This window comes from Takifugu rubripes, chromosome 17 (assembly GCF_901000725.2).
Source record: "Takifugu rubripes chromosome 17, fTakRub1.2, whole genome shotgun sequence".
NCBI classification, from domain to species: Eukaryota; Metazoa; Chordata; class Actinopteri; order Tetraodontiformes; family Tetraodontidae; genus Takifugu; species Takifugu rubripes.
In genome coordinates, this window is record NC_042301.1 from 12890650 (window position 1) to 12917160 (window position 26511).

The 26511-nt window shown below is 43.8% G+C and overlaps 2 protein-coding genes across 9 annotated transcripts in view; one reads left to right on the forward strand and one right to left on the reverse strand.

Annotated features, from left to right (window-relative positions):
- The window catches only part of lrba (LPS-responsive vesicle trafficking, beach and anchor containing), a 126281-nt gene that overhangs the window by 68689 nt on the left and 31081 nt on the right, over positions 1 to 26511 (forward strand). For all 8 annotated transcript variants that reach the window (XM_029851059.1, XM_029851063.1, XM_029851064.1 and 5 more), the window contains 7 exons: positions 2508 to 2651; positions 4017 to 4153; positions 20040 to 20157; positions 20253 to 20355; positions 21243 to 21358; positions 21461 to 21573; positions 25966 to 26106. In XM_029851059.1, the coding sequence (XP_029706919.1) occupies positions 2508 to 2651; positions 4017 to 4153; positions 20040 to 20157; positions 20253 to 20355; positions 21243 to 21358; positions 21461 to 21573; positions 25966 to 26106 (872 nt within the window). The remainder of the gene's footprint in view (positions 1 to 2507; positions 2652 to 4016; positions 4154 to 20039; positions 20158 to 20252; positions 20356 to 21242; positions 21359 to 21460; positions 21574 to 25965; positions 26107 to 26511) is intronic.
- mab21l2 (mab-21-like 2) lies at positions 5142 to 7041 on the reverse strand. Its single transcript, XM_011612958.2, has one exon. It carries the CDS (start codon positions 6603 to 6605, stop codon positions 5526 to 5528), a length of 1080 nt encoding a protein of 359 aa, XP_011611260.1. The 5' UTR covers positions 6606 to 7041; the 3' UTR covers positions 5142 to 5525.

Sequence of the window (26511 nt, forward strand, 5' to 3'; positions counted from 1 at the left end):
CGGCTCCTTCTGCAAACCGACACTGGCTTCTGAGTTTTTGTATTTGAATTTTTTTTCGGAAAACGTGACGGCTGCATATATTAATTTCTGAGGTGGGGGGGCAAATTCCTCCAAACAACATTTGGTTTTAGAGTCAAGTCTGTGTAGAAATATCCAACATCCATGTGTGGCAGTGGTATGCCTCCTCAGGAGAGTCCGCAGCTTGGCTGAATAATGAAATATATCATTAAAATAACTCTCTGACATTGAAGCCTGACGGCATCCATTTTCTGATGTAACCTTTCGTCTTGTTTTAGTCGACCCGACATTTGTTACGGAAGTGCAGCTCAAGACGAGAAACGCGGGGTTGAGTTTTCAGCGGGAGCGCAAAGGTCATATCTGGCTGTAATTATATTCATCAGATGCGGGGGGAGAAAATGCAGCTTCGCTCCCTAAGAAAATATTTAGCATGAGATCAAGTCTGAATTAACCGAAATTGTCTCAGCTCCTCGTGTCAGCGCTCTCAAAATATTATGAATGGTTAGGAAATTAGAGGCACTGGGAAATAATTAGACTTGGCTGCTAACCGACCCATAGTGAAATAATTCAATCATTTTTAAAAAATGGAAATATATCAGTTTTACAAATACGGGCGTGCATGTGTGTGGCTGCCAGTGGCCTTCAGTCAGCTGTTTATGGCTGGAGAGAACAATCTTTTCTGGGGATTGATTTGGTCTGGTCCCGGGCCTGTGTACCAGAGGTGGCAGAGTAAATACCTAAAGACTAATGTCTCCGTTCTGGTAATCAATACCCGTCTCTCCACCCCACTCCTGGCTACATTCCCGTTAAAAACAAATTTGTTAATTTTGACAATTTAATTGCAGCCACCATGCAGGCCTGCAGTTGTATAAGCAGGTAGTTGAACTTCTCACTTCGGGAAATGGCTTCTCGGAAAAAGCATAACCTGTTGGGATTTATGCACGCCGCGGCTGCCCGTGTGATGAGCGATGGGGCTGCGTCGCACTGTTTTTCATGCCCGTGCGCGCGTGTGGCACTCGTGTTTGTCACTGAGCTCTCTTTGAATTATACTTTAATGAAAACGACACTCTGGTATTAACAAGCTACTATTTACGATTTTAATTTATTATTAGTGTCATTTAAGAACGGAGTAAATCCACCTTTGGAAACAGATTGACTTATTTGAGTTTGCTTTCATGTGTGCTTCCAATATAAATAAACAGTTTGAAAATGTATTTCCTGGCATGTCGAGTGAGAAAACGCTAACTGCTTTTTGCTGAGTTACACTTATCTCATGACTCGATCTTTTCTGGAGGAGCACGGTTGGAGATCAGAGTGCTCACGCATCACTCCGGGTAGATCGGGGTGAAAATTGTCGAGTGTGTTTACAGCTAAGTGAAAAAAGTTCCAAACGTCCGTGTTTTGTAAGCTCCTGATGGGTCCCTCCGTCCACTTGCTTTGGTGCGAATACATGGGCATGTGGTACGTATTAGAGGAGCTGGTAGTAATTTCAGTGCTGCTAACTAAAGAATCCTCCAGGGAGGCTTAATTACAGGAAGGCATTCTAAATATCAGTGAGCTGCATTTTTTTCCATGACAAGAGATTTTTTTTTTTATCCTGGTTTCAAAGTGTGTATCCAGATGACGTGGTGGCACAGTTTTAGGAAGTGCAATTGATCTTGTCTCAGGTGACGATGAAAGAGGGGGAAAAAACCCCTTTGGTTGTGTTTTTGGCATCCCACTGGATGAAAACTGCTGTTTGTTGCTAAAGAAGCAAATAAAAAGCTCTGTGTGTTAATAGAAACAGGAAAGATTCATCAGCCGGGCTTTGTTCTGCAGATCCTTGCAGTGCACCAGCAGGAACCTCAGGGCTCCGTAAACGTTTGCAGGTTCCCGTTCCTCTCAATAGATCCATTTGGAATTTCATGCCATGTTCACTCGTAATCAGAAAAAGGCTGTGAATCTTATTTTGATACGCGTTTCAGTCATATCTGTGCCTTGAGGGTTAACACGTGAACTCGAGCACGCTCATCTGCTGCTTGCATGTAAGACTGCGAGTGTGTTAACGCGGCATAAATCAGCACCGCCCCTCCGTGAATAAAGGGTTTTTCTTTGGGCAAAACAAACTCTGTAAAGTATTGCTTAAAAACTCATAACTTACTTAAGCCCCAGTCAAGGTGGAATTTATGAAACGTGGTAATGAATGCACTTCTGACAGCAAAAGTGGAAAATATAGCCAGGTGATTTTGTATGTAGTTCTTAGGAAAGTCACTAATATGAATGGACAGCTTTAGGTAATAGCTCTTCTTTCTTTTTTGTGTATTAGAACTTCTAATTATCTGACTGTATTGGGCGTTTTCTTAGAAAATGTAATATATGAGAACGGTTAACTTGGGTTTGGTTGTGTTGACCTAAATGTTTAAATATATATTTCAGTTTGTCTTCATGGTGTGTGATTTTAGTACTGACGCATTAAAGGTAAAATGAAAAGCCCCTTCTTCTTCCTCCAGTGTCTGAGGAGGACATCCTCAGAGGAAAGCAGCCGATCAGGGGTCAGGCTCTGGCAAATCAGAACTCCGAGAGTGAGACGTTACTGGACGGAGACGATGACACTCTGTCCTCCTTGGACGAGAAGGACCTGGACAACGTAACAGGTAAAGAAACGGTTCACCGCCTTCAGCGCCCCTTCTCCAGGTCTCCTTGTGCGGCAGCCCAGACAAAATAAAAGGAATGGAAGCCTCAGAGTCCCACAGGTGCAGATCAACTCTGTTTTTCTGTCTTTGGCTCCGTATCTCCATGACAGAAGCGCGCTGACGTTTTATTTTTATTGCAGCTTTTAATGGTTGAAACATAAGGCAGGCATCACCCGGCATTATTTACTTCCCTTTGAAACTGTTGCTTCATGAAAACACTTAAGTTTTGTTTTTTTTACTGCCACTGGAAGCCTTGCTTCACACTCACAAGCCTGCACCAAACACTTAACAAATAAAAATCCAGCAACCAAGTTTCTTCCACCACCCTGAAATAAAAGCGGTTTTAACCCAAAATAAAACTTTGTTTCAGCTTTCCATTGATTTCCCTCCTCTCTGCATTTTCACCCTTTTTGTCACGTGGGATGCAGCTGTCAATAATCCTAATCAAATTTAATATAGTCCGTTAATCGGATTGCCTGCGTAATCCGCAGTTTTATATGCAGAGACGGCCCTCACAAGGGGGCTCAGAGTGCTATTAAAATGACGCAAACGGGTGACAATAGGATTACAGCCTTGAATCCTGCCTAATAAAGTGATACATACATCGCTGGAACCTGCGCGCAGCCTGTCAGCAGCCGTTCAGATCCCTGTAAGCGGCTGTCTGCTACAGGCGTAATTGAATGTCTTTAACCGAATGGCAGCAAAAAATGTTATTTCGGTTCACGGATAACACGTCAGTACCTGCGGGAATTCAATAAAGGATCGAGGCGTGAATATCTGTTTGTTGCATCCGTTTGCATGCGCGCCAGGCGCACAGGGAAATCACGGCGGCGCGCTCAGCCTCCCCTCTCCGCGGCTCACATCTGCAAACACAAAGCGTCTTACGCGCAGAGGTGAGCGGGGCTTCCACCCACAGCTCCCCCGAGCCGGCCTTTCATTGTCATACTGGCATAAATTAAGATTGATGAGAGATTAAACACCGGCTCGAGCAGCCGGCCGAGATCAATGCGCTCTGATTGACGGTCGATTTTTGACAATAATGACAAACAATATGATGTCATTAACTTTTTCATTGACTTCATGCTGGTTGGATATATCTTTAAATGTCGCCATGTCACAGTAAAGGATATTATATCTTACCGACACCACTGAAAAGAGTTTGAACTCTCAGTTTTGCGTTATTGTGCGCCGGGATTCACCAACAGCCGCGTCACTGATCGAAGGGGCCACGTCAATAAACACCATTGAGGGTTTTTTTAAATTAAAAAAGAGGGTATCGTCCCTGCGGCAGTTTCCATTGTGAGCGCCGTGTGTGTGTCCCTGCAGGCCCAGTCAACCTGAGCACCAACGCGCAGCTGGTGGCTCCGGCCGCGGTGCTGAAGGGAACCCTGTCCGTTACCGCCTCCGAGCTCTATTTCGAGGTGGATGAAGACGATCCGGGCTTCAAGGCCATCGATCCAAAGGTAAGAGACTCTGGTTCCATTGATCCAGCCTCTGTCACCGATGAACCACGCATGCGGGGTTAGCGTTTCAAAAAAGCTGGCGTTAGTGGGATTTTGTTTTTTATTAAATATTACTATTTTAGATGTTTTATTTTATAAACGTTTTCTCAAGGGTCAGAAGAAATATTCACGTATTTGCATTCTAATTTAGATGCAGGTAGTAACAGTAATTGGGTAAAAAAAAAAAAACCCTGACAGCTATTTATTAATATACTTAAACATTTTGGCTTTTTATAGTTTTAATTGAATTGTTTCAACTACCAGGTAAGTAAATTAGCTTTAACAACAGACATTGTTTAAATGTTCTGTAGCGTTTTAGATAAATAAATGAATTGTAATAAGTAACTCAGCTGTTTGGGGGTCAAATACGACGACACATGGGTCAGACCTCCTCTGCGGTACTATTAAAAATGAATAAACAAATAAAAAAATCTGATATAAAGTTATAAATGAATTGTGCTAATTTTGTAGTAAAATTATCATCACAGAAGCTGCTGAGCCACAGGTTGTTTATGAGGTCAGGGTCATTAGTCATTTCCAAAAATTTATTTAAGCGTGTGTGTGTGTGTTTTTTTTTTTTTTACTATGTTCAATAGCAAAAGTGTTTTGAAATTAATAATAAAACAATAAAAAGCTTTTCACCTTCTCTCTGACACACACAAACACACACACACACACACACACACAGTCAGAGTTGAGGTCTGCTGTTAGAACAGAACAGAGCTGATCTTAAACTTCTGCTGATTTACACTCATTTGAGAAACCTTCAAGTCTCTGACGCGTTTTTAATAGTAAATTAAGGCCTAAAAAGCTGCACTTTTCCTCGTTCTATTTTAAAGAAACGATTTTTTTTATTTTCTTCTTATTTTACACTCGACCACATTAGAGCAAATAATAAACGCAACATCTTTTTTTCTTATTAGCTGTCCAAACACGCCACGTCTGGAGGTCAAGTTATTGAATTTGGAACATTTTATTAACATTTCTTTTTAAGTCACATAATGAAAAACAACAGAACTTGGCACGCTACATTTTTCTTTCACTTAACGATTTTGTGCACGTATTTAAATAAAAAGTTCTTCACTTTGTGAAAACATTTAAAGAAGACAAAAGTGATGACATTTATTTGAAAATGTACCTTCAGTTTGTCTCTGGCAGTGGCCCATTTGCTCCGTTTTAAAAAGCCTCCCGTTTGCGCGATGCATTTCTGTATTTTTTTTATGTTTTTCACATTGCTTGGAGAATCAGCTGAAACGTTTCTGTCCTTCCTTTATCCCAAAATGCACCTCGGCTCTGCGTCGACAATCACGTCTTATTTTCTTTTTTTTTCTTTTTATAATTTGTCCAAACTTTTGGCGTTGGTGAGGATTTCCCTCGCTAGTCTCCACGTCTGCTTAGCAGCAGCCTCCAGGGCTGAGTGAGGCTTTCCCTGAAACAAGTCCAAGTTTGGCAAGAAGTAGTGGGGGCATCTGCGGCACTGCAGGCAGGATATGAGCTGCAGCAGGATGCCGTTCAGCCGGTCTCCGAGGCACGACTCGTCCCAGTCGGTCTCCCTCGGGTGCTTCTCGCACTCGTACAGCAGCAGGGTCTTCATGTGGTAGTTGTGGAGCGGCTGGCCCGGTAGCTCCAGGTGTCGGTCCCGCAGCGTCTTGAGGACGGACAGACACTTCTTCCTGCAGCCGCCCATCAGCAGCCTGTTCTCGGCCTCGCTGAACTGTAGAACCCAGGCGTCGCTCTCTGCCGAGCTCTGTTTCCCCGTTAACGAGTAGCACTCCTTAGAGAGGAGGTTAAAGCCCTCGGCTTTCACTTCTGCTACCCGGTTCGGACCGGGCCACGGGATGTGGGGCATGGGCCACTGAGCTGCACTACGAGGCCAAATCCCAGTGCATTTGAACGCCGGGGTGATCTGCACCACGTACCTCTCCCTGATCCGCAGTTTGACCTCGCTGGTGTCCGCCACCATCTTTACCACGTCGCGGTAGCTGCATTTATCCACGGCCTGCGCCACCAGAGTCTGAAATCTGGAGCGGATCTTTCTGGCTGACAGGTAACCCGAGGCGGTGATGAACTCGACCCACAGCGACATGCTCCTTTTGCGGCCGTCACTCAGCTTCAGCACCGCGCAGCCGGGCAGGGAGCCGTCATCCACGAAGTTGAACACCCCCATTTGGTTCAGATACAAGACGACCTCGAATTCATGAGGGGAGATGACCTCCAACCCCTCGTAGCGCGCATCTATCTCACTGAGGGAGCTGATAAAGCGAGGCTCTTGCACTTCAACCTCCTTCAGGACATCCGACACCACTTTGCAAACCTCCCTTATGGTCTTCGCAATGGCCGCCTTGCGAGCTTGGCATCTCTCGTTGTAATATTTGTTGAGCTGGTAGACCAGCTTCGCCTGCGTCGCAATCATGTTCGGGCAGAGGTCCGGGCTGTACACCGGAGAGTCGCAGTAAGTTGACGGATCCAATGCTTACCGGTAAAGCCAGAGGCAAGCGCTTCCCCGTGCAGGAAATCAAAGTTGCGTGTAATCAAAGTTTAGATTTTTTCCCCCCCTTGCTTCTGAAGCGGATGGACGTCAGTGTGATGAGGAGGAAGCGGATAGGGATGCAACGTAATAGTTTTCTAAATATCGCTCCAAATTACGAGCACTTCCCGCTGCTAAGTAGATTCATATTCGGGTCGTGTGTCACCGTCCGACTCCTGCAGCACACACGCCTAAGGGCTGAAAGAGCGTCTGGGAGCACTCATCTCCTCCTCCCGCTGTTATTCTCTCCTCCGCGCACCCGCTCACTTTTCGTCCACACTCAGCTGTGAGCTGGACTTGTGTACTTTATGAATGGTTCCTTTAGGAAGAGTGAAAGGGGGTCGGGCTTCTCCTGCTGCAATCATGTGCGGAGCTGTCAGCGCGGGCAGCCAATCAGAGCAGCGGAGCGTCGGTCCGCCTCGGCGGCATCTGGACGCGCGGAGCGGTGCGTCGCTCCGCCGCTCTGCGCCCCGCGGCACAAACGCTGCGCGCAGCTCCGTCTGTACGGGCGCATTCTAATCTTTATTCTCTCAGCCGGCCAGAAAGCATTATTATTTACTGGAAAGCGTCGCCCTTTGCTCAGAAAATCACGGTTTTTTTTCTTTTAACCGGTGGGATTATGGGCGCATTTATACTCTGAATCTTCTGTTCGTTCACATTTGAATTTAAATTTGCGCATTTATTTACCCAAATTTAGGCGGATGACTCGGTAAACTGAAGCGCAAATGTCCATGGCTAAGTCTTAATTTTAAGCCAAGGCTTGCCTTGATCCCTTGGGTGACGTCTGTTTGACGACAAAGGTGTGATTGTTTTCTTTTCCGTCCGATTTTGACCTCATACGGGAGCCACGGTCGGTCTGTCGGTCATTGTATTTAATTTAATCAAAATAGAAGTATAAAGCCTTCACCCCATAAATTTTAAACTTTATTATGGTGGCATAAATCTTTTCACAATTGCGTTTTTGCCGCGTTCTTGTGTAAACGCATCTTTTTAGGGACTGATTTTGGGGCGCAGACACGACAGTTTAGGCTTAAGATTGGGTATGAACTGAATTTCACTGAAGATGAAATGAATGAATCCGATCAAGGTTTTTAATAAATTATCGATTGCAAAAATATTGGATATTCTGTAACACGCACACCCGTTCATTTACCCAGGGGTCTGCCGTTAACCTGCGTGTTTAATAATTCAGTAGCTCTTCTAGGATGTATTTGAAGTTGCCTTCGTGAAGATGTGCACTTCTGAATGCAAAGTACTGTTTTGTGGTGTGTGTGTGTGTGTGTGTGTGTGTGTGTGTGTGTGTGTGTGTGTGTGTGTGTGTTAAAGTTAAAATAAAATAAACCATCTTTTGGGCTCTGTGCTGTCCTGCACGTTACTGAGGTCATTGTTATCAGTGCATGCAGTTGAATAAAGTTACTCTTAATACGTCATTTGGTTATGCTAAATCCTTTTTATGCATTAATATTTTTTACGATGGCCATTCTGATCCAAGTATTCTCAATTTTTCATTTTCTACCTATGTTTGCCTCACTGTATCATATCTTCAGATGTTAATTTAAAAAATAGGGCTGCAGTTAAAGTACCTATTTGATTTCCACATGATGAGCTTATTTATGCCTTCGAAACTTCAGGATTCTGTTTTCTCATCTCTCTTCCAAATGGCATCCTACCACCAACTGTTTCTGTTCCTGCTTACATGAAATGCTCAAATGTTTAGTTTAACTTACATCTTTATTAGGTATTGCACATCACGACTCAACTTTGATTTCCAGAAAACCAATTACATACTGATATGAAGACGCCAACTATGCAGGGATTCTGAAACGAACCACAAACAGTTCAGGAACGGAAGATTGAGCAGCTCTTCCTAGTTCTCGCCACCTCCTCTGTACTTCATCACGTAGCCTTTTTGGAAGAGCCGATGACACTTTAGGGAGGGTAAAGGCAACCTGTTTGTGATTAAAATGAAAAAGCTGATTTCGTTAGGGAATATTTGCGCAATGTGACAACTACGTTGTTGTTCCGAATGCGCCAGTTTAGATGGGATCTAGTTTGTTTTATGCGGGGCAAAGGCCAAAACTCGTCAAACAAACTATAGACAGTAAATACACGACTCGAATTACCCTGTTTGTGTGAATAGATCATAGTTCTCAGCTGGGACTAAGCGGGGCTCGTCTTCTCACTTAAAACAGTTAAATTAGCTTCGGTCTCTGTGGAAATATTTACTTTAAATCCCAACCTTCTTCAAATAATAACTCTTTGAATTTGACTTTTCCAGCATAGACAAAAAAAACCACTACTCAAAATGTGCTGCCGTGTCATGACATTTACATTTGATGCACAAGTGGCCAAACAAACACGCAACATCGGTTGGGATATTTTTTTTCCCCCCAATGAACCCCCCCCCACCACCTTAACGTTTCAGGCGTGGGTCGACGTGATTTATAGTGAAATGTAAAAGAAATGTCATCCTGAAACTTGACATTCCTTCCCTCGGCATCACGCTGAAGGAAGGCAGTCGTTATCCAAATGTTTGGAATTAAGAAAGATAAAAAACGGAGACGCATAAATGAGGGGAAAATACCGTCTGGCCGTTTGATTTTTAAGGATGGCTGTTTATTATCAAGCTCGTAGCGCTGAGGAGATTAATCGACACCACTTGGAGAGCAAGTGTCCAAATATTATGAAAGGCATGCGAACTGAAGCCCGGTGAAATATGACATTTTCTAAAAAAGAAAATATCTTTTTCAGCTTTTGGAGTCTATTTATTTATTTTTCCTGCTATCTACTGTAGTGGGTTGTGCAACTTTTGTTTACATCTAGGGCGCTCCTTTGTGCACGCACTCTTCATCCTCTCATGCATTTTTTTGGAGCTCCCTTTATCTCTTGAAGACATGCAGAATTATCTGTGCTTCCTAAAGAGTTTCCTCCTGCTTTATATTGGCGGGGGGAAAGATCAGGGCTCTGTCAGAGAGCTCTTTGATCTGCGCCTGTGTGACGACTTCACAGCGATCCTCTTACACGCAGAAAAACAGTGTCCATGCCTGTGCACATCTCCTCTGCTTCCCCTTTCTTCTCGTCTTCCATTTGTCCCAGCTGTGCTTCGGTTTTATTCCCCTCTACCTGATCAGGATGGGAACCCCCACCTACACAAGCTGTTGTCACAAACTGCTTGAATTCTGAATGATTAAGTCCGAGGTCAAGCTTTGCTGCATCCACTAGTGCTCGTGAAAGTGCCCTTCTCCCAACCAGGAACACAGCGAGCGCTGTTTTTACCCTCTTGTTCACACGTTCTTTCCCTCCCTCCAAACCCGGATGGACCCAGCTGCTCTCCTCACAGGGGGCTCAAAGAAAGTTATCACAGGCAGCTAATTGGTTGGCAGAGCTGTTGCATCTGTTCATAAGAGAGCAGAGCTGATGAAGTCACGGAGCAGATGTTTGTTGCGTGCACGTGCGTGTGTGTGCGGGTTAATACCGTGTCTTTAGATGGAAGCATCAATATTGAATGTACAGTTATTGTTGCAGAGCCGCTCCCGGAGACCGTTGCATATTGCATGAATGAGGAAGTGAAATTCACTGAACTGCAACCTCATTGGTCAACGGAAGCACAGCAGAAATCTGATTGGAGGGTCTGTCTCTCAAATCCTGATTGCAATTTCAATGTGGTATTGAATGGAAATTACTAATGGTTTCTACTTTTATTCCAGCATCTGGTCCAGCTATAATAATTAATGCTTAAATGAAGAAAGTAATCTTAGTTTTATTTGGTAAGTTTAACTACTTTTAAAATTGTACTAATAATATTAATGTAGATTTTGGCAGTCTAGAGCCACCATAGATTAATACCAACTACACTGTAAATATTTTGAACTTGGGAAAAAAGTGAAAGTTATGTTTTTTATTTCATACAGTTTGTGCATGAATAGTTAGGAATAATACATTTGATAAAAATAATATAACTGCAATTTAGCAAGAGAAGTTTCTCCTGTGTTGCTTATTCTTAACATTTTTATATTGGACTGTCAAAGCATGTAAAGTATAATTAAGACTTTTACCTGCTTAAAACCAAATGTTATAGTACATTCTTTTTCGTTCATGTTATTTTAACCTTCCCTTTATTTCCAAAGTATTAAAAACCTAAATTAACTGTATTTAGTTTTGTTAAACACGTACAATTTTAATTTTTGTGGCGTTTCCAAAAACTCTAGCAGTATATATTTTTGGAAGGAATACCACACTAAATTTTTCCAAAAGGTCAGTGTTGAACCTCAGACTACACAATCATAAAAACTCCCATTCAGGAGGCATTGGTAGCTCTAATTAGCGGGGTGGTGACGGCTCCTCGGGGTTAGCGTGAGCGGTTGAATGGATGGTCACTCAGTCAGGGAAAACCACCCTGGCGTTATGTAGCGGCCAGTCCCATATCGTTAAGCTCTCCCTAAAGTGTCAAACTACAGGGACCGGGCCCCCTCCCCCCACCGCCGCGCTCATTCCCCCAACTCTCATGCTCGTCGGGGTCGACCTTCGACTGCAGCTGCCAATCACAGGGAGCCATGGCAGCGCGGGGTCTCCGAGAGAGGAGCCTATTGATTTTCCAGTTAGAGCCTAAGTAGTGTGTGCTATAGGACTAACGGACAGCTCAAGCAGGTATGTCATTATCAATGAGGCCAAGGAAACGGATCCCCTCACTCTCGGTCATTCATATTGGCCTGCGTCAGTCTCTTCCTCTGCCTCCCTCATGCTGTCGCACCTCCTCGTCCCCTCTGACAGAGCGGTTCCTGAGCTGGTCGATAAATCGCTCAACTGCGCCGCAACAACAACTCGTGGAGTGATGTTGGGATGACCTTCTTTTTCATTCTCTCTCCGTTCCCTCGCTCTTTCCCCTCATCCTGTTTTCCAGTAAGGCCATTCCTTTATTAGACAGGGAAGACTTGTTCCTTTAATTTTTCTAACAACTTTTTTTTTAACAAATTACTTGTTTGCCTGCAGGATCTGGTTCCAGTCATGGCCAGTAGCTGCCGTTGACGTTACATCACTGTATATTACAACCAGGCATTAATGACGCCTGAAAAATGTGTCATTCCTCCTAAATGTTTCATCTTATCTGTTCAGTTTTAACTCAAAACATCATCCCTTAGCAACGGCTGGATAATCCATTCACGAGGAAACTCAATTATTATCTCATTATCTCGCTGATGTCAAAGCGCTGTCCAACATAAAGACACAAGCCATAAAAAAATGAGCCAAAAAAGGCCAAATAAAGATCCATGGAGTGAATGTTCTTTCCCCAGTAGAGCAATAACGGTTGTCATATTTTTTTGCGTCGTCTCCTGTACACGTCACCTTAACTTACTCGCCTTATTGTGTCCGAAACCACGTTGAGGGCTGTGATATAGTCCCTCATCGTTCACTCCATTTGTTTGAGGGAGGTTATCCATCAACAATGATGAACTCATTCTGTGCAGATGAGGTCAGTGCTTCCCTGGCCAGATGTGGACGGGTAAAGAGTGATGGGAAAATACTTGTTAATGATGAACTTAGAGGTGATACCAGCTTCTCCTTAAGATTATTATGGATCATATCTTCTGCGTATTCCTGTATAATGAGGTCAGTGCACAAGAGACGGGCTTCTCTTGCTGTTGCCGTGACGATTTTGCAGCTCTAAAAAACTAGTTGACTTATATTATCGGCTAATTATTGGTCTTGTTTGGTTCATACCTCACCAGCTGATCTGAGCCATGAAATACAATCATTTCCCTCTTGCATTTCAAGTTAATGGTCACCAGGTGGTTAAAGATAATCAGGAAAATATCAGAATATTTGTTGAATTGAATTAAAATTCACTCTTGCAACAGCGTCATAATTAAAGTTTGTGATGGTCCAACTAATCCCACTGTTACTTTTGATGGAAAATGTTAAGTTAATGATGTAATTTCTTCTTTAGAGTGATAAAATAACCCCTGATCCCTTTGATTTTGGTTTGGTTCTTTCAGCGTACACCTGCAACATTAAATATTCTGGACAGCTTCGTCTGTATTTGTATTGGTGCCAGACATGAGCTGATTTGCTTTCTCATAGCGAGCATCATATTCTAGCCTTTAGCTCAACGTACCACCGTGAATTGATTACTAACTCTCTGATCTTTGTGACAATTGATTTTATATCCCGGATTTCTTTTTTTTTTCTTTTTTGATGTTAGGTCTAAGGTGAAATTCTTGCAAAGCAGCCTCCTAAATCTCTTTAGCGGGTGGTAACCAGGTAGGACAGGTCGAGAAAAGAAAATGGCCACATTGGCAATCACATAAAGAACCATTAGGCGCAGTGACATCTCGCCACCTAATGATGACTAATGTCTCCATTCCAACTGCTCGCTACTCACAAACAAACACAAATACAACCCCCCCTTTGTGCTGATAAGCACTCCTGGCCTGTCTCTCGACCCGACTTTGGACCTCAACAAAACTACAGTCTGCTCTGGCTCAGACCAGAGTCGCACTTATACGAGCACCTCAAGACAAAGAATCACCGTCCCCATTGTGCACCTGAGCCTAGCCCCTCCATCATGTTCCATCTCTGGGCTTGACTGGACCAGTCAGGGGCCTGGTGCCTCCCCTCCCTCCGTTTGATTGATCCCCTCTCTCCATCATTTATTCCCTTCGCTTGCCTCTGACACATGTGTCAACGGCAACACAGCAGCCTGATGGATAGGCCTGTTTATGGATGCCAGTCTGCCTGGTAGGCTACTGATATTACAATCAGCACCTGTGTACCTGCTGTTCACACAGGCTTCTGCTATTCATCCGAGGTCAGAAAGACACCTGACTCCAATTGAAAGATCGATGTCTGGCCCAGACTATTGGAAATTGGAATTTTAAATGTGATCTTGTTTTGTCGGGAACGCCTGGGCTGCATTTTAGATGTTAAAATTGCATCCATGTGTTGTAGAACTTGTAGGTTTGAGCTTTTTTCTACCCTTCATCAAGACATGATTAGCTCTTAATAAAGGAAGTCCTGATCTGTTCAAGCCACATGCACTTGATAAGGACTACTGACAGCACTGGTGTGCAGATGTTCTATGTGCTGCAGGGCAGGATGTTACATTGCTGAATTCTGGTGCCTTTATGGCCATTATGGTTAATGAGCCATGGCTGAAACGGCAAATCCATTGGGCCATTGTGACTTCCTCATCCGCAAATTCTTTCTAGCAGTTTGCGCTCTGTAATGCTGTGGAGCAAGATGAAGTTTGAATATTATACTCGGTTGGTTACCGTTCTATTAATTTGTATTTCATGATTAATGTACCGTTTGTTGCAGGTGAAACTGAGGATAAACCTGTAGCTCCAATTGAGTCACCTACAAATCCTCAACAGTCCTTTTCTTTGAAAGAGTCCCATTCTCTCCATCCTCCATTGCTTCCAACAGGCTAACCCCAAATTCCCCAAGAGGGGGTGCACTTTTCACCCCACGCCCACTTAAGCTGGTGACAATAGCTGGATTTGAGAAGAATTTACTCCAGCGAAGCCCCCCCTCCCCAGAAAAAAGCCTATCCATCACTAAATGGAAGAAATGAGAGATTGAAGAAAAGCGTTGAGAATGTGATAGGAGCCGGTCAGCGATCTTAACCTGTCTGATGTTTTCTGTGGCAGCTTAGAGGAGAACCGGGAGGGGGCGAGAGCGTGAGCTCAAAGCACTCCTGTTCTGGATTGTCTCCTTGATTTTCAGAATATGGTTGAAGGCCACAAACCTTCCTAACTCCTGTGTAGCTGCCGCTGGCTGTGCATGTTATTCAGAACCGTGGACTTGGAATAACGATGCCTGCAGAGCAGAGACCTTCTCCGCCTGTGGACGTCCACTACATTTCACGGCCTCTTCCCCTTCATTTACGCAGCCTTAGGCGTCATTTGTTCCCTACCAACCTTTGTGCTGCTTGTCTAAGCTAGAACTGGACAAAAAAAGCAACTTTTTCCAAAACCAGTTGAGGACCTTCAATATGGTTTCATTTGTTCCTCAAAAGCTGGTTGGTTCTGAAGAAGCGCCACAAAATGAATACTTTTTTCTTATTTACACACGACTTGATTTATTTGCAATTCTTTCCTCTTTCATCATCTTGTCCACCGTTGCTCTGTGGCATTGCTCCTGTCATGGGCTCTTCTCTTGCTTTCCTCTTTCTGCCCGAAGGCTGAATGTTAATGAGTTGTATCACACTGAAGTCTTTACATCCCTCCCAATTAACCCCGAAACCATCGCAGCATTTCCTTAAATCCACACAAGACCTTTTTTTTTGTTCCCACTTCAAAAAGGCTAAGCAGCCAAGAAAAGGAAAAGAGAAAAGGCTAACCTGTTGGCAAACAGTAGAATGGGCTGAAAAAGGGGCTTTAATCCTTATTAGACTAAATTCAGACTAAGTGGCCCCAGAGATCCTTTCAAAGGGGACTTTATTCAGGGAGTGCAAACTCTTACTGAGTGACGTTTGGGACTGAAAGCTTTGAGCCTTTAGGCTTCATAAACTTACACTTGCCGCAAGCTGGGCTTGTTTATTTTGTTTTAATTCTCTCACAGCGCAGCTTCTTAGTTGTGTTTATTTTTTTGGACCTTGTAGTTTGTTTTACTCCCCTCAAGGCAACTAGAGCTTTATGTGTGACCTGTGAATATGCGCTGAAACTGCTACACGATGGTTGAACAATTGGACCCATCAGTCATCCATCACTCCACGAACCCCCAAACAATAGAAATTAGTAAATAATAATTCTATAATTTTTTAATTAATTAATTTATTTTAAATTATACGAGTTATGATGACAAAGATTGCAGTGCGCAGATTTGATGACGTCTTTGGGTGCATCCAACAATGTATATATAATAGATTTGGCTATTGGATTTGGCTAATGCTAGTTTTATATATATATATATATATATATATATATATATATATAAATACTTTTTTTAATAGCAATATCAACGGTATGTGAAGTTCGGAAAACATCTAATCATGTCCGGCCCATGAACTTTTTGTTTCTGTCCTAATACTTTTTTTTTTACATAGATGTTAATGACTACTGACCCTTTTCTTTTGAGGGAAATGGGAGTAAAAACACAAGTGGTGCGTTTATGTTTCTGACGCGCTCTGACAGTTGGGGAAATGCGGATATTTGCTGGCCAAGAGTTAGATGAGAGGACTGATACTAATGTCATATCAGCCTGTTGGAAATGAGGCTGTGGCCGGCAGCCGGTTGGCTTTAGCTCAACATTCAGACTGGGAACGGGGAACAGAGCTGCTTAAAAGTGACACAATACAGCAACTATCCTCTTGTTGTTCACATATCAAAGATGGTGTGTCAAAATAGGGGTTCGGGATAGAGCGCAGGGTGTTCCAGGAAAGATATAATGTCCATTTTCCTCATTAATAAGTACAGTCTGAATGGCTTATTTACACTTTATATGTCAATATTTCATTGATTTACTATTCTCACTGAGCTCAAGACCAGAAATAACTGGAATCCATCCTGCTGAGGGACAAAGGTTATAGCATAACTATTCAGCTGTGAAAGCAGAGTCATGTGGCTTTGCTGTCCTGAGGTCACATGATTCCACATTCTTCTGTCTTGGAAGCAGCATTGTTTTCATTTTTTGATGCTTCTTTACCTTTTGCTTCCAGTACTGTCCCGCTTTCTTCCTCCAACATTTTTTCCCCAGACTATCAGTCAATCTCATAACCAAAATCTGTCTTAATTGGCTCCAGAGGGCTCAGAGAGGCTTTGTGTCAATGGTGATGAGGCTCCTGATTGGTCCAGAGGCACAGGCAGCCAACAGACCCTTGTTAGCGTGTCGGGGTCTTTGCTTGCTCGTTAGTCTGATGAACTCATTTGCTGATGGGGGTTGACAAGGCCTCATTTACCAGGCAGGACCAGAAGGATGGTGGGGCAGAAGATGACTGGAGCAGGTTAAAAAAAAAAATTATAAAAGGAGAGCAAAATTCTAAGAGCTGGTTTTTTGATGAGTTCAGGTTCAAAAGTTGTGTTACCACCGGGGGTGGAGTTTGGACTAATGTTTGGAATGGTATGTGACCAGTCCACAATGCTATAGATCCGTCCCCTCTGTGCAGTAACGTCCCTCTTTTTGATATGGTATCGATTACAGTCAGGAGCATCAACACTGTCTCGGGGTATCACACCAGCCGCGTTTCACGCAAAACACCAGGCTAACATGTGGCGTGCATGGTCAAGGTAGTGCAGGCCTCCCTCATAACGCTTTTATTGGCCAGCTAAGCGGTGCCTTATCACTATGATGGCATTCTTCAGAGCTGAGGCAACTAAAGTTCCTTTTAGAGCTCCTAATATTTTAGCTAATATTTTTCTGCGCTACCTTTCTTATTTGCTTTAGCTCAAATCGGATGCTATCTTTGGCAAAATTTCTCAAAATTCCCAACAGTAACACTGGGATGAGATACATTAAGCGTCCCTTGTAGGTTAGTGTGTGAGGGGTGGGGAGGTAAACATTCGTTTTAGAAAATGAAAGACATCATATACACACTGATAAGTCCACAGGTTTTTTTTTGTTTAATGAATTCTATCAAGTTCCCCCAATGCGGCTTGTCCCTCGTCTCCGTTTTGATGTTGATGGATCACCCCTCTTCTGCCCGCTCATTAATTTCATCACCTTATCTCCCACACCACTTCATTTGACCAAAAGGTAATAATAAATCCCTCATCCATTATCCTTTAACTGAGGCAGCCATGCGGAAGTACTTAATAACAGGCAACAAATTGAACTTCAATCACCCCCATTTTCTTTCAGTAATACTACACAGAGCATTTTGCCCAAGCAAATATGCCCCTATGCAACTCTGAGCACAATTTTATGCTGTATTTTATGACAAATATCAATTTTGCTTGAGTAGAAAAGGCACAAGCTCCTGTCCTCTTCAACTCATGGGTCTCTTATCAGCCCAAACACACACACACGCACACGCTCTCTCTCTCGGGCTGTTGAGAGGCTCATCTATCTTAAACCGCGCGGGTGATAGTTGGTCTGTTGCTCCCCTTTACGCTCCTCCAATTCAGTGCAGTTTCAATTAAATTTCATCTGTGTCACCATGTTGCTCCACTCGACTTTACCAGTGTTTCTAAAGAGGCAGCGGTGGGTAAAGGAAACCAGTGGATAGGGTGATGGAGAGGGATCACTGGCGAGGAGTGTCTGCAGGGTTCTGCAGTGAAGGCGTGTGTGTGTGTGTGTGTGTGTGCGTGCGTGGTTCCACTCCACAGCCACCCAGCCCCTCTTCATCTGTCCCTCTTCATTCCATAGTCTTTTGGGCATCTGACAAAGACAAACGACAGTGCTTCAAAAATGAGCAGCCGCCTGGCGCACAAACAGGTTGAAAGAGGAGGAGGAGGGAGGGATGGAGAGAGTATTGCAATCATCTAGTTCCTTTGTTTTCTGTTTTCTCCTCTGTGGGGCTTTGAAATTGATCTCAGAATGCAGCAGACCTGAATCCTGGGATAAAACCAACGCCATAATGAACTAATCCCATGAACATCCTCATTATTATTCAGGTAGTCTCCCCAACTCCAGTCTGTTTTATTTTGGTGTTTATTTTTTTGTTTTATAACAGAATAATCGAGCACTGTGATGCTTTGGTGGGATTTAAAATGAAATCCTCCTTTGTCTATGTACCATTATCACCCCCCCCCAGTGTGACTGATTCTGTTGGGCCATTATTATTTATCACGGCGAAGGCTATGGCAGACATAATTCCAGTCTGGACAATAACCTTCACACCATCGCCATTTGTCCAGATGTGGTCAGAACGTGTGGAGCATTACTGCAGCGCATAGTTTGTCACGCTTCTTGTCACCCGCTTGGCTTTTTCATCTGCAAAGGAAAGGCTGCTGCCGACATGGACGATGATCTCAGAACTCGGAGAGCTATTTACTGTGCCTTCGTGGAGATTCATCCGTCCAGGGAAAAATGATCCCTCGCCGCCTCCTCTGGTGTCATATCTATCTGTGGAATCAGACCCTGCAACTATATCACACAGCCCTGCTCGTTTTCTTGACACCCTTTTGGAGGGTTATGACGATACTCTTGGGGATGAAACGAGTCAAGCACCACTGGTTAGAGGTGAAAGGTTACTCCCTACGCGTTCACTCGCTATCTTAAAACATGAATTTCATCTGGATCCTCTCCTGAACTATCGCTATATAACCAGACGGACAAGAAAATCATTTCCTGATCTCATTTCAGTACTCATTACCAGGGGTGCTTTTAGTAACTAAAACCCAATAAAGCTCCTAAAATGCTGCACACTTTCTACAGATTTATATTTTTCTTGTGGATAAAGGGTCTTGGGCTGTGTTGTTTATCCTCGGGGGTGCTGCACACGTGCTGTGGTTAGCTACAGGCCAGTGGCGACTGGTATAGTCATCTTGAGCCCCTGTTATGGAAGCTTCTCCAAGCCACTAATCCAAATTTAATTGAACTCCAGAGACTTTCAAGTGAGTCTGTCCGGGTCTTATTCCTCATCGTGACAGCAACGGAGAGGTTGTCCTCAGCTGGTTAGCCAGGGCCTCAGCTGCTCCCTTCTTCTGTCCTCCATCTTAATGAGCCTCTCTAACTTAAATCTGGCCAGCTAGCTAGCTCACATTTGAATTTTTTGCTGATTAATAACACAGCCTGTGAACCATGGGGTAAAAACCTAAGGTGCCTCTTTTATCTTTCTGCCATATTTCTGTATAGCAGCACAGATTTACTCTTTTAGGAAGAATAATTAAAAGCAGGTCAGAGACGTCATTGGCAAAAGAGAGCTAAGCATTTTAGCGGCGACTCTACATGCTGAACTAGCAGGAGTGCATCTCAAGACAGGAATGTCACCTCATCTACCCATTTAAAAAAAAAAAAAAAAACTGCAGTTATCCAACAATGCAACCTTGTTGGGTTGCTCCAACCCATTCATGTCACAGTGAGCTTTATATTTAACTACTATTTCATTTTCTTGTGCGGTGTCTTGTGCAGTTCTGGCATCCTAAGCCACCTGTGTGCTGTAATATGGATTGTGTTTTAGTGAAGTGAACATTACCCTCACTTCCCCCTGCTGAAGCACCCATTCTCTCGCTAAAAGAATCTCTTTTTCATCGAGGCTGATCAATATAACACATTAATCCTGCTGTACCGGTGTTGATGTCATCACAGTGAAAAATGGTCCCACCCAGCGCTGTGTCTGCTTCCCCCCTTTCCTGTCCGGAATTGTGTCCCACTGTGGCCTCGTTCTTGTCCCTTCTTGAACCAAATGTAACCGACTTTCTGTTTTTCTCTTTGCTCTCCCAGATTCTTGCTTATACAGAAGGTCTCCATGGAAAATGGCTGTTCACAGAGATCCGTGCCATCTTTTCCAGACGATACCTGCTGCAGAACACTGCTGTGGAAATCTTCATGGCCAACAGAAGTGAGAAGACACTTGATCGTAGAGATGTGCAGGATTTCTATAGTTTTGCCTGTATGTAGGTAGATCATGTGACCTTCCTCTGCGTCTCTCCACAGTGGCAGTCATGTTTAACTTCCCAGATGCAGCCACAGTCAAGAAAGTGGTCCACAGTCTTCCACGAGTTGGGGTGGGGACGAATTTTGGTCTTCCGCAGACGAGGTGAGACACAGCTGACGTGGGACAGCAGGGCTGAGGCAGAACCGTCCTCTCTCTGGCTACAAACAGAACTTGGGTCATTCCTTTATTTCCATTGGAGCAACATTGAAGTTGTTGGAGGTGGTTTTCACTGGCTAAAGAATAATCTAGATATAAATAATAAAACTTTGTACATGTACTCTAGGCTCATTAATCAAGTAAGTCAGGACATCTCGACTTTTGACCTACGGACAGCTGTGCAAGACCACACACCAGCACGCACACGCACACACACACACACACACACAGACACACACACACACAATTTGAGTCATGCTAAACCCAGTACAACAAATATTTACAATTATTACAAACCCAAACTTCCTGTTTGTTTTAATATTGACGCACATTTTTAAACGTCTCTAAATTATCCCCTTCTGTCTTTTCCAATAAATAAAATTTCCCATTTTTATAGAAACCTGGGTTCATTATGCATTTGTATTTGCAAAGTTGTATTTCACCTTTGAGAAGCCTAATGGCTATAATCTTACTCCCTGACAGTGATTAATTCCATAATTTTCTTTAGTTTTAATTGGATCGTGGGTCATTTGTTTTTGTCCTACAGCACACACTACATCAGGCACTAGCTTCTGTGCGCACACATGCATGGGAAGATGCATATTGAACCCAATTTATTGCCCATTTTTCTTTTTAATTTGCCAGACTGAAGTTCAATGGATTACTCATTCCATGGCATCTGTATTAAAGCGACATAATGAAGCTCACGGCTTCTTCTCTTTCTTTTATATTCCACGCGTGCTCTTCCTTTGATGCGCAGACTGACTTTGATTCTTATCAGAGAGAACACGGATACCTACAATTGATGTAATCTGGTTTTCCGTCTTTGTTAGACGAATCTCTCTGGCTACACCAAAGCAGCTTTTCAAGGCCGCGAACATGACCCAGCGCTGGCAGCGGAGAGAGATAACTAACTTTGAATACCTCATCTTTGTCAACACTATCGCTGGTAAGTGTGTCCTGCACATGTATGAGGTCACAAAGGTCACACTGTTGATCGCACAAACACCACTGATTTTACTTATATTGTCATTTTTTTCCCCCCCACCAGGTCGGACCTACAATGACCTGAACCAGTACCCGGTCTTCCCCTGGGTCATCACGAACTATGACTCAGAGGAACTTGACCTCACTCTACCCAGCAACTTCCGAGATCTGTCAAAGGTCAGACAGTCATTTCCTCAACAGGAGTATTTTGTATAGGGGGAGAATCAGGTTTGATGAAATTAAAAATGTGTGTGAGTGTATGTGTGTGTGTGTGTGTGTGTGTGTAAGAGACAGCAAAGTCTGTGTAATTGCCATTGATCATAACTAAATCAGTCACTGGCAGTTACGGATTATTATCAAGTTTAGAACAATGACACTTGCCCCCAAATGCACCCTTTGAAAAGATCACGCAATGATTTTCTTCCACTGACAGACGGAACAAAAAGTAATCCTTATTTTGCCAGCTCTTAAGAGGGAACCTCATTTCCATGTGATCTTGTCCAGCAGGGGGAGGACAGAAGATTACTTAAAGAGGGAAATGATTGAGCAGATGTCTAGATGCTGGAAGCAAAGTGGGTGAATAAATCAACCACGGAAAGAAAAAGGCATGCAGTAATGGACATGGGATGTGTTGGAGGACACACATTTCAGAGTAGCTGTACACTTGAACATGTTTGTTCTGGTCCTGGGAGCATCTCCTCTTCCTACGAGGTGAAGAAGAGGAGGGAGGACTTGGCGACTGAGACGGGATGGAAACTTTTACACTCATAAGCATGAAATGAGTCGTGTTGGTGGGGGCGGATCGCTGTTGATCAGTTAGTTGGAAGCTTTATTCATTGTCATTCAGTTATGGTTTTATTTTTCAAGTCGGCGTACAGATGCATAAATCACGTTTGACTATGTTTATGAAATTAAACTTGGGTTGTGTTTTTACTGGCCAGCAGTCAAGTACGCTTAAGCCCATTACCACATTTGTTGGGCTGCACTTTGGCACGTTCAGCAATTTTGATAGTGTTAGCTAAAAACGCATCAGTCTGATTTTAGGTCTAAGAAAGGCACCAACTTGTGTTTGTTCCATAGCTCAAAGAAATGGGTATTAGAAAATGTATTTCAATACAGTACCCCTGCAGAGAGCTTCAAACACTGAGGCATCCACTCTCACTCTCATTCTTTCACACCCCCTGTCACACACATTCACTCAGTCAGCACCATGTTGCTGAAGGTTCTCCCCAGTCCTTTCACTTCTGCTCCTCTGTGCCCCTGCCTTTTATCCCTCCCAGTGTAGCCGTACGAAGCCGAGTAATTCCTTTGTTTATCTGCCTTCATGTTGCCCAGTAGGCTGCAGTGTTGACAGTTGTAGTTGCTCTACAAAAGCACACAGGCTCTCACAGCCGCGCAGCCCTCAGCCTCCAGTTTATTATCGTGTGCCTGCCTCCTGCTCCTCTCCTCTGCACCGCCTTTGGAGTTTGGACAGATCAGCCTCTGTGCTCAGTGATGCCTCACAGCCCTGGGGAGCAAGCGAACGAAGGGGGCGATAGGTGGAAGGAGGAGCAGCAGAATGAGAGTCGAAGAACCAGAGAGATCATTTGCTGCCCCTGTGTGTCTTTTCTCTTTGGAGCTGAGTATCAGCGGCAAGATGGAGGTGGGGGGGGGCTGCAGCCAGCCTTGATTACATCTGTTTTATTCATGTTGTTGACTCACATGTGATATTGGTGCGTCTCCACTGGAGCATGGCAAACTGCTGTCTGGGAAAAGGGCACGCAGCGCTGCAGAGCCGCCCCCACCCTCCTCTGCATCCGCGGACGGTTCTTCTTTTCTGCGGATGTTAATATTTCCTGACCTTCACGTTTTTATACCATAGATGTGCCTCTGAATCGTTCCCCTCCTCTTTCCATCTTTTTTCGCCTTTCACTCCCTCTCACCATCCGCATCTCTTTTATGTCACGTTATGGCCGTCTCGTACAGAAACGGGTCAACCGAGAACCGTCCGGTGACATTGAGGAGCCAAATTGCCTCGAATGCGCACGTGTCTCGCACACTGTCATCATCCGCGGCACACAGCAGAGGCCACACGGAATTTATGTCCCCCACTGCCAGAGCCACTGTGACCCCAGGGACTCTCTTATCATAAACTCTAACCTCAACCTGACATCAAACGCCGACCCCCGAGATAACATTGTAGACGCGATAAGCACGCAGAAGAGCCCGCTACAAATGTCGGAGCGCTCTTGTTTTCCTTCTGCCTCTCCGCTCCCAAGCTCTCCGTCACACCTTTCCTCCATAACGGGCACCCCTGCTGCCTGTCGAACGTCATCAGTTTTTTCTTTGGAAAGAACGCCGTCTTGTCTCCAGCTTTTAATGGAGTGTGGCAAACAGTTAAAGGAATTGTTAACCCAAAGATCAGGTCTACATTTACATAGCAGCAGAACTGGTGAGGATTTATTGAGCGTTCCTTCTACCTTTGCGCTATAACCTACTACTCACAGCTACATCAGCTAATGGCATATTGATTTCACCATACGTGCCCCATATGTTTATCCCCCAGGCCCTCTACACCATTTTCACTGTTTAAATAGGACATTATACATAAACACTTCTTTCAAAAGGCTCCTTTGATTTATGATTCAAAGCCCAAGTGATGTTCAAGTTGTTGGAAAGCCATTATGCGTCATCACCAGCGAGCTATTATGCTTTTAAAAGCAAAGCAACACAGGATTATGTTTTATTTTAATAGTTCTGAGTCATCTTATTATTGTGCAATAATTTAGTAAATGTTTAGCTTGATATTTTTGAGGAGGATGGCGTTTGTGGAGGGTGATAGCCTCGGCGGTCTGTTTAATATCTCCACGTTGCTCCAGACTCGCCGTTGCTGCATAAATGACATTTCTCCTGTTCCTAGTGTGTTTCGCTCTGGTTCCTGGCATTTTAAAACAATATTCTTTGCTCTTATCTTGAGTAGCAAATGCAGATTTGTTTCAGTATTCCTTTTACCTTTAATTAAATCCTTTCTCCACTGTTGAAGAACCGATTAAAAGTAATCCAAGATTAAGTCCTCCATGTTTACCTCTACAAAGCCCCTGTGCGACCTTGTTCTGCAGCTCCATTCTTGTCTAATTAAAACTACAAGACTGGATCGTTTGTCTGAATTCTCCTCCAATTGATATTCTTTGCCACCATATATTAAGCCATTCTGGGCGGCAGCAGGCGCTCCATCAGCTTGGTGCTGTCCTCTGATGTACGGCGCCGTCATTGCCGCTCCGTTGTAGCTACTGTAAGCTGAGAGCACTCGCCCCACAGTAATTTACAGCAGTAAACAATGTCAGGCTCGTGCAAACCAACAGCCCCCACATGCACTCACACACAATTCTCCCTCTTGCTCTCTGTCACTGTGGCACTTTCAGTCTTTTTTTTTATTTTATATGCCTCCTCTCCCTTTTCTTTTTTTAATGAGCCCACTGTTATTAGGGCTATAAATCAGAACAATGGGCTTGATGTATAATTCACTGTGTGTACTCACCCACCCCCAGCGGCCCTGAGGAAGCCCTCAGTGTATCACTGTCAAAGCAGAGCAGCACAGCGTGCTAGCATGAGGAGTTTTGCTGTCTAAAATCCTGGGGTTTGCAGAACACACGCTCTCAATGAATTAAAACAGCAACAACACACAAACGCTGTGAGCATCACACCCAGTACACAGAAGTACATGTACACAAACACCCCCCATTACATCCGCATGAAACAGTAGCCACAGCACAGATCGATATCAATGCCTGGCCCTGGATGAGTCTCGCTGTGACAGCCCCCCCTTTAATATGAAAAAGATCCAATTGATCCACTCGCTACCAGCCCTTCATCCTCAAAAGGCCATCATTCCATTACCATTGATCTGCTGTATGCCTGTGTGTGTGTGGGTGTCTGTGTGTGTGTGTGGGGCGGTGTCTGTGTGTGTGTGTGTGTGTGTTTATGAGAGATTAAGGGGGGTTTGAGGGTAGGAGCCAAATAGTAATAAAAATTGAACCAGCCTGAAAGTGATTTCTATAAATGAGTATTTAAATAATAGCTGAGCAGCTCGGGGTTATTGGTTTTGGAGAGCGATGTAATATTAATGCAACTTAACCTTTTTTTTCTTGACTAGTGACCAGTATATTAGATACGTATTAATAACAGCGGGAATTAAAGGAGCCCACAGCCAGGCTATTGATATTCCTAGTTGGTCCTCTTTCATTGGAGCACATTAGTTTTCTCTGACAGACTACAGCTGCAGGGGCTCCGTATCTCAGCCTCTAAAAAGCACTCTGCGGGAAAGGATTGATTTCTGTCTGAAGGGAAACATCATCTAATATTCATGTGAGATTGCACAAAGGCTACCGGTTTAATTTGCCTTGCAACTTTTATTTTGCAAAGACAGATCTCAGATTGTAGTCGGAGCAAAATTAAATCAAGTTGCATTTATCAGCTGTGCCTGTGCATTTATGCCAAATTTCAGAAACAAATGGCATTTCTTTATACTTTATACTCATTGTATAAAAATAAAATGTCTTTCTGCATATCCCCCCCCCTTTCCCTAAACAGCCCATCGGTGCTCTGAACCCAAAGAGAGCAGCTTTCTTTTCGGACAGATTTGAGTCTTGGGAGGATGATCAGGTGCCGAAGTTCCACTATGGGACCCACTATTCCACCTCCAGCTTCACCCTCATGTGGCTGCTGCGCATGGTAAGTCTATTTAAACTAAATAATGTGCACTTTTTACTGGGACGGGTAAAATGATACAGAAAAAAAGATGATTCCATCGTGTACAGGTCATTTCAGGTCATTCTTTCACTGTTTCATGCTAAATCATGCTAACCCTTTAGCCTTTTTGCTCTTGGACACAGTAACGCTTTAGAAACAACAATAAGGCTTTTTAAAACACCCTGCATGTTTTTTGTACCTTTGAAAAGAAGCCATCAATCATTCCATATTGCACTCGAGGGAGGAAGGAAGGTTACTAAGTTTCTCCCACGTGCACTTTTTTTCTGTTATTGTCACAGTAGCTCACTGTCTCAGCGACTCCCAGTAGAGTCACTTCATTGATCCCTGCACATCATTAGTGGGCTTATTTTAAAGCCACTTTACCAG

What these genes read in the sequence shown, in the direction of transcription:
- mab21l2 (XM_011612958.2), bottom strand. Translation starts at nt 6,605, where the DNA reads ATGATTGCGACGCAGGCGAAGCTGGTCTACCAGCTCAACAAATATTAC.